Genomic DNA, 7586 nt, shown 5'->3' on the forward strand with positions numbered 1-7586 from the left:
ATTTTTTTTTTTTTTTTTTAAAACTTGACCTATAAAGTAATTAGATTATTTAGAGAGGATCTAATCATCATAATTTTGGCATAAATCACTCTTAAAATCGGCCATAACGGCTGTTATTTAAAAACTAGGAATTTTTTATTTTTTTTTAAAAAGAATAGGAAAAAAGCATAGAATGTAAAGGAGACCGGATGTTGACAAATTTCATGTCACTGTTGTTAGAAGGTCGTTTGTTTTGTTTGTGTGAAGATTGATTTCTTATCTGGGATCTCTTTAATTCTCTCTCTTCAAAAAACCCACATACTCCTCTGTACTACTTTCTCTTTCTTCAAAATACCCATTACTTTCTCTCTCTAAAAATACCTTCATTTCTTTTTTCCTTTTTTTCATTCACAGACACAGAGACAGTGGCCCAGCAGATCAAAATTCCTTTTTTCTTTTACTTATAATCAACTCATGATCTAACCTCCTTCAATGGTGGTTTTTGTGTTATTCTTTCTATCTTAATCATCACTGATTTAATTAACATTATTATTATTATTATTATTATTATTATTATTTTATTATTAATTATTATTAATTAATTATTATTTTTTAATAGACAATAAGATATTGGGAATTATTTATTTATAACTTATTTATTTATTATTATTACCAACTGTTTATTTTTGCTTCAAGATTCTTGAGCTGTCAGAAACATTGTTCAATGAATTATTAAATCTTGAATTATTGAAGTACAAGGCAAATAAGGATGTGGGTCTAAGGTAAATTTCACTTACTATATCCAAGTTTTTAGATTTATTGAATTTTGGGGTTTGATTTTTATTTATTATTTATTGCTTTTGAGATTTTTTTTTTTAAATTAATTGTTTGTGTTTCTCGATTAGGATAATCGTAAATTGAGACTAAGCATTTGATATGACTGATGATTGTTATTGGGGATCTGTTATCTTTAGTTTATTATTCCAAGCTTAGATTCTGTATTGATTTTAAGTTGCAAAAGGGGAATTTTTTTTACAAGTTTGATAGGGTTATTGAGATGCTAATTAGAGCATACAGTCATAAGGTGATTGAATTTTGATATAGATTTAATTAATTGATTGATGTATATTTATTTACTCCGTATTTAGTTAGCATATAGGTTTATAGGTTTATTTTGTTGGTAGCTTATCTGTATATCCGGAACCATGGATCCCTAATTGTTAGGTATTGTAATTTTTGTTCAACCTGATAATATTATTTTAGTGTTTTAAAATAATAAATTCTGTAAAATGTGATTGACTGTTGCATTTAATATTCATGAATTAGAATGAACAGAAAGCAAAATTTGAGGGAATTATGTACTTTATTACTTCAGCATAATTGAATACATGTTTATACATGTTTATGTTGAAAGTTGAAATAGAACCTTTTTATCTATGATAAAAAGATTTGTTGAGTTGACTCAGTTTTTTGTTATCAAAGAACTATTACTAGCAAGGTTTTGGGACAATTGATTATGTAACGTATAAGAAGCATTATAATTATAATCTAACCAAACTTGTTAGATATTGCTATTTGTTGTTATGTGCCTTGTTTCACTCAAATTGGTAAGCTTAATTGTTCTTTATTAGGATTCTATAAATAATTTGTTTGATCTTTTTAGTCATTCTTTTGTAAATTTATCAATGAAATGCAATGAAATTCTTTATCTGGGAATTAATTGCACACCTCTGATTAGCCGGTGATGATTACATACTTGTTTAACTATAAGGATTCAGATTACCTTGAGACTTATAAGATTAGGAACAATTTGATATAGTTGTTTTGGATAATGGCTAGTGTTTAGGTACATTGTTATAAAAAATCCTGATTACTCCGATTAAATCCCGATTACTCTTTCTGAAGAACAGACCGATCTGATTTTTCAAAATCCGTTTAATTAATCGGTCAAGGTCGGTTAATGGTTAATCGGATTTTGTTGGTCAAAGTCGGTCAAAGTCAAAAATTGGTCAACGTTTTAATATACACTAAAACGAGAATTTTTATAGTTGTGTTTCTAGACAATTATGTTAAGGTTTATGTTTATGTTTATGTTTTTCTTTAACGTCCCGACCAAGTACTCGGGCCCGAGTAGCGAGTTTTGCAACCTTGTGCAGGTGTGTGTGCATTACTTTTGTTGAATTACAAGCTCATGATAACTTTTAGCAGTCGGTTTAGGTAGCCTATTTGTTCTTCTAATTAATTTTGAACTTTCTTTGACATATTTTTATGATTTTGTGAAGTTTTTAATGGCAATAATCTCGACATTTTTCGTTATCTAAATCTGAATATATAATAATTAAATGGTCAACAGGAATGGGAACAGAAGTACACTGCAAAAGTTCTTTTGAAGGGTGTCACTCCATGAGGGATGTTAATGAGGACTCCAATAGTAGCAGCTGGTCTGTTTTTTACGGAGATAAACCGTTGACGCCTAATGTCGGTCATTATTACAACGGTTTCATACCGAGGACCGTTTCAGATGCATATCCAGGGTGTGACAAGGAAGCACTTAAACAAAAAATGCTTGAACATGAAGCCACCTTCAAGGAACAGGTAATTACAGTTGACCTTTTGACCTATGAATGTAAAAAATCGTTATGTTTACTCGTTTGAAAATTGGTAAGACTTATCTATCTTTTTTTAATAAACGCAACAGAGGTTAAATTTTAAGGGCATGTTTGGATTTGCATTTGAACTGATTATCAGATTTAGTCTTTGAAAAAACAAATGGATCTTGCTTTTGATTGCTTGACTATTTAGGCGTTGAATAATAAGTTTTCTTGATCAGTTTCATACCAGTTGTAACTAAAGTGATTATTAATTGGTAAAGTGTAATTTTCCTTTTTACCCGTATATGTATGAAGGTAAATAGAGTAGAAGGAAACTATAAAGCTTCAACCTTTGCAGTCAAATTTATATCTACATCAGAGTCTAATCTATTGCAAAAAAACAACGATCAGGTTTTTGAACTTCATCGTCTTTATAGAAGACAACGAGACATGATGGAAGAAGTTAAAAGAAATGGGTACCATAAGCATCGGATTTCTATTGACACGTCATCATCTTCAAGTCTCTTACCGTCACAAAAGCCTTACGAAGATGGCCACAAATGGCAAATACCGAGCTTTCCGTTGACCAACTCCAGTTCCGTTAGACCATCGATTTTTGGAGTAGAGATAAATACTAATTCACCTTTAAGTTGTTCAAAAGGGAATGATAATAGTAATAATTATAGTTCAAAGGATTTTGAAATCATGGATTGCAGTAGACCTTCAAAAGTTAGAAAAAAGTTGTTCGATCTTGAACTGCCACCTGATGAGAACATTGATCATGAGGAACAAGTGGAAATTCAATATAAACAGGCTTCAGCTGAATCGAGTTATAAAGATACTTCACCGGGTCAATGTATTAGGGGTTCTAATGGATTGGCTGATCTTAATGAACCCGTTAACGTTGAAGAAGCAATGGCTCATGGGTTGGTTGATGGTATTGGTCCCTCGGTTAAACCATGTGGGTCACCGTTTCTTGGGTCGGTTCATAATCTCTCTCAAAGTGGACGGCCTAGCGGCGCTTTTAACCATTTAGCGATCAATGGAAAAAGCAATGGAAGAAATTGGTTATCAAATGTCCGTGAACAAGGTAAGGTCTACAATGTCTTCTTTTTAAGCTCATATTTTATTTTATATGATCTATCTATGTGTTGTATAGAAAGTGTCAAAAGTTGCCGTAAAAAAAAAAATAAATAAAAAAAAGAGCTAGATATTGTTGTAAAAGTTAATGTTTTAAGCATGACTTAAACTTTTTTTTGAATAAAAAATATTGTAAAATTTTTTTATTATAACAATTTAGGAGCACACCTTGTACGATTTTTCATCCCAATTGGCCTTTTCAGCTAATGGTTGTTTAATTCATTTGAAATTTGTTTGCTGTTAGATAAGAAGCTTTAGGTTGTTCATATGCCGTTGTTTACTTTAATTTTTGAATTTGGACAACACCACAAACTTTTAGGAAAAAAAAAAAATATATACTACCTAAGCCTTATATTAGCAAAGTACTTTCCAAAATTTACAAATATGAACAACTTACATTTTAAAGCCTACGTACCCATTTAACCTTCAAATATTTGTAAGCCACATAAGACCAAATTATAATTTTTTTATTAACCTGGATATCCAATCCGCTTTCTAAACCGACTAATCCTAGGTGGACTACCCGCTTTGGGGATAGCGCGCCGTGGACACAAAATGGTATATGTTTTTACTACTAGGATTCGAATTTGGGACCTATAGGCATTTATGTAGAAAGTTGCTACATACTTCTTAGATTTGCTTTATGTTGTTTTAAACTAGATAAAGGGTGCGCGTTTCGCAGCTGAAAATTGCCAACGATTACTTTGCCGGTGATTCATTACAAACATAATCTACATAGTAAAGTGTTTAACGGTTACACACATATCAACAGTTTGAGTTGTAATTAAAAACATAAAAACATGTCGTTCCTTTTTTTTTTTTTTTTTTTTTTGCCAAACACTACCATTTAGGATTTCTACTATGCTACAGTGGACTTCGATTTTGGGTTACTATTTGGTTATGAACAGTTGTCAAAATGGGTCTCAACCAATGGGAGGGCTCCATTTAGTTTTGCCAATATAGAGTGGGGAATGTTGTGGAATTTCTTGTTTTCTTTTTATCCTGAAATTAAAATTAAAATTTAATGGTAGAATTATCTCTTAACAGCAAATAACAGAAGCAATGCGAACTTCACGCCAGGAACGTATCCCGAAATTCAACCAAGACTTCAAGATCATTCCCGTTTTAACCATACCTCGTTACCGTTTCTGACTTCGCGTACACCTACATCATACCAGTACACAGATGTGGGAAATTCTTGGGGAAAATCGAATGGTTGTTTGACCCAAACGTTGACCTCATTTAAGAAACAACCTTCGTCTCAACAAAGTCATCCGGTTTTCGGAGATAAATTGCGTACTAATGGATTTTCTACACCAAATGGAATTTACCGTGGGTCGTCATCTGGGTTAAAAGATCCATATGTTCGTCTGCCTTCTGGTGGTAATGATAACCTACATTGCAGTAATTTTGATGATAGGTCAAAAAAGTTCTTCAAAGGTTCAAACTTTATCGATTTGACTGATAGCACCAAAGGCATTGACTTGAATACCGACAGCTATAGTGCAAAAAAATGCGATCAAACAGTACCGTCATGGCTTCAAGCCAAACCAGCGATATGTAAAAATGATACTTTGGGTAATAATACAAAGATTTCGGTTTTTGGGAGTACTTGTGTTGCGAAAAACGATTCTTCGTCACTGGCATCCACGTCAGCGTCCCTTCGTTGTCTTGAAAGTGGAAAAATAAAAACAGAAATGGAACACAAAGGATTTGATATCAATGTGGCTTATGTGGAAGCTTGTAATGTTGAGAAAAAAACCGACACAGAAATTGAGAAAATCAAGAATCATTTTGACTTAAATTCGTGTTTGACTGACGAGGACGATATTCAACTACCCGAGTCGGTCAAAGGTTCAAGCGAGAACACAAAGAAGAAAAATATCGACATAAATTTAATCGCCGAGGAAGAAGAAGCCGTCGATGAGGTCATAAAAACCGATGATTTTGACGACGAATTAATCGCCAAGGTGGCAGCTGAAGCAATAGTTGCCATGACTGGGATGTCCAGTCAGCAGGATCAAGCGGGGTCCACATCTGATGTGGCGGTTCATTCTGATGATGTTGGTAAAAACCGTCTCTTATTATTAGTCGAGGCGACTGAAAACGCGAGGTTACGTAGTACTACCGAGTTGGATGAATATGAACAGTTGACTATGCAATTAGAGTTGACTAAAGAAGAAGATTACATGCCAAAGCCTTTGGGTTCTGATTTCCTGGAACCAGAAGAGGTGGGCCCGTCGACTGGCCCGACCCGGCCCAGAAGAGGTCAAGCGAGACGTGGTAGGCCCAGGAGGGACTTCCAAAGGGACATCCTTCCCGGGCTGGTTTCACTTTCGAGGCACGAAGTAACCGAAGATATTCAAATATTCGGTGGGTTAATGAAAGCTACAGGGCATACATGGAACGTCGGATTGACTAGGAGGAACGGAACAAGGGGAAGACGGAAGTCTGTGGCGGTCTCTATTGAGCCGCCTACTGCCGCCACTCCACCGCTGCCTCCGCCACCACCGCCGCCGTTGACGGAGGTGGTGGGATTGGAGGAAAGAAGTTTAACGGGGTGGGGTAAGACGACTAGACGACCTAGAAGACAACGATGTGCTGCGGGTAGTAGCTCTGTGGCTGTTCAGTTAACGTAATTTTTGTGTATTTAATTTTTGTGTATTTTTTATTTTACATTAAATTTACATGAACTCTGAATTATACAGAGGGAGGTAAAAGCCAATATTAGGGAAGCTGATTTATGGGTTGTTGAGAGTGAAATTGTTGTTGGGAATTGCCATTGTACATGTCTGTTAGTCTTATATGGTTCAATCGCTCATGACCTTCAAATATATTGCTGCTACTAGCATTTCCACCGGGTATAAAATTCACCGTTCAGTATATATTTGGAGCATTTCAAAATATAAGATGAAGTTTCTAACTGTACTCCTTCCGGAGGCTGTAATTTAGGAAACCCTTACAAAATTGAGAGATTGATGGATCATTTTTCTTTCAACAAGTTCAAAAAACTTTAACTTCAATGTTAGAATGCCTTGCAATTAGTTTTTTTCAACAAAATGAGGAGGTAAATTGAAGATTATTTATTCAATTCAAATAACTTTATAAAACAAGGAGTTGATGTGGTGATAGTGACTTGACTCCTCAATCCAGAGGAGGTTTTATCACACGCGATACCTGTATGGATTCGTCGTGGAATTTCCTTCTAAGGGGATAGTTCGACAAAAAAAATGATCGAGTGAGTGGGTTTCAACATCGCGTTCGGCCTCCCGTTAGTAACTTGTAACCGCCGTTCAAAAAAAATATACATATACGTCGGCCTCTCCAATAAGCGAGTATTATCTATCACTGTCTGTTTTCAGTTGTAAAATGTAAATATTAAATTGCAAGTAAATTGATAACGAAAATAAGCTTACAGGACGATTGCACACGAAAACATTATAATAACCATATACAGACGATATTATGGAAACTAAATTTTGAATATAGGCCATTAAATGTTTTTATTATGATTAAATTGAGAAAATGAATAAATTTGAAAGTTTTGAAATTAAATTGGAGATATATGATATTAAAGTGTTTATTTGAGGAAATATGTAAATTTGATGTTTCGAAGGGGTTTCTCATTGGTGGAATCAATCAAAGAGAAATTGAAAGAGTTAAGAACAAATGAGTGTGAACAACATTTAGTCAAAATATCTTCTTTCCGTGAGATATATGGTATCCGAATATTGAAAAATAGATGAAGTTTGTATTAATTCTAGAAGACAAAGGGAAAAGATCATCATTCAACATTATTATGAGGTTGAGTGTTTTAACACAATTGTGGTTCTTGTGGATATGCAAATTCAAGGGTTACGTGATCGTTTTAGCGAT

General features: G+C 34.0%; 1 protein-coding gene across 2 annotated transcripts; it reads left to right on the plus strand.

The window, feature by feature from the left end:
* Positions 1–300: 300 nt before the first annotated feature.
* Positions 301–6473, plus strand: LOC139871979 (uncharacterized). 2 transcript variants are annotated; one of them, XM_071859749.1, is made up of 4 exons: positions 301–761; positions 2333–2574; positions 2886–3660; positions 4758–6473. In XM_071859749.1, exons 2-4 carry the CDS (start codon positions 2335–2337, stop codon positions 6347–6349), a joined length of 2607 nt encoding a protein of 868 aa, XP_071715850.1. In that variant the 5' UTR covers positions 301–761; positions 2333–2334; the 3' UTR covers positions 6350–6473. The 2 variants fall into 2 exon arrangements, with proteins under 2 accessions (XP_071715850.1, XP_071715851.1); XM_071859750.1 differs by having other exon boundaries at positions 2982–3660.
* Positions 6474–7586: the final 1113 nt, after the last annotated feature.

Source organism: Rutidosis leptorrhynchoides, chromosome 10 (assembly GCF_046630445.1).
Source record: "Rutidosis leptorrhynchoides isolate AG116_Rl617_1_P2 chromosome 10, CSIRO_AGI_Rlap_v1, whole genome shotgun sequence".
NCBI classification, from domain to species: Eukaryota; Viridiplantae; Streptophyta; class Magnoliopsida; order Asterales; family Asteraceae; genus Rutidosis; species Rutidosis leptorrhynchoides.

What these genes read in the sequence shown, in the direction of transcription:
- LOC139871979 (XM_071859749.1), top strand. Translation starts at nt 2,335, where the DNA reads ATGGGAACAGAAGTACACTGCAAAAGTTCTTTTGAAGGGTGTCACTCC. An exon ending in AAGCCACCTTCAAGGAACAG is followed by an intron (nt 2,575 to 2,885) that starts GTAATTACAGTT and finishes ATATGTATGAAG; the next exon opens with GTAAATAGAGTAGAAGGAAA. An exon ending in ATCAAATGTCCGTGAACAAG is followed by an intron (nt 3,661 to 4,757) that starts GTAAGGTCTACA and finishes ATCTCTTAACAG; the next exon opens with CAAATAACAGAAGCAATGCG.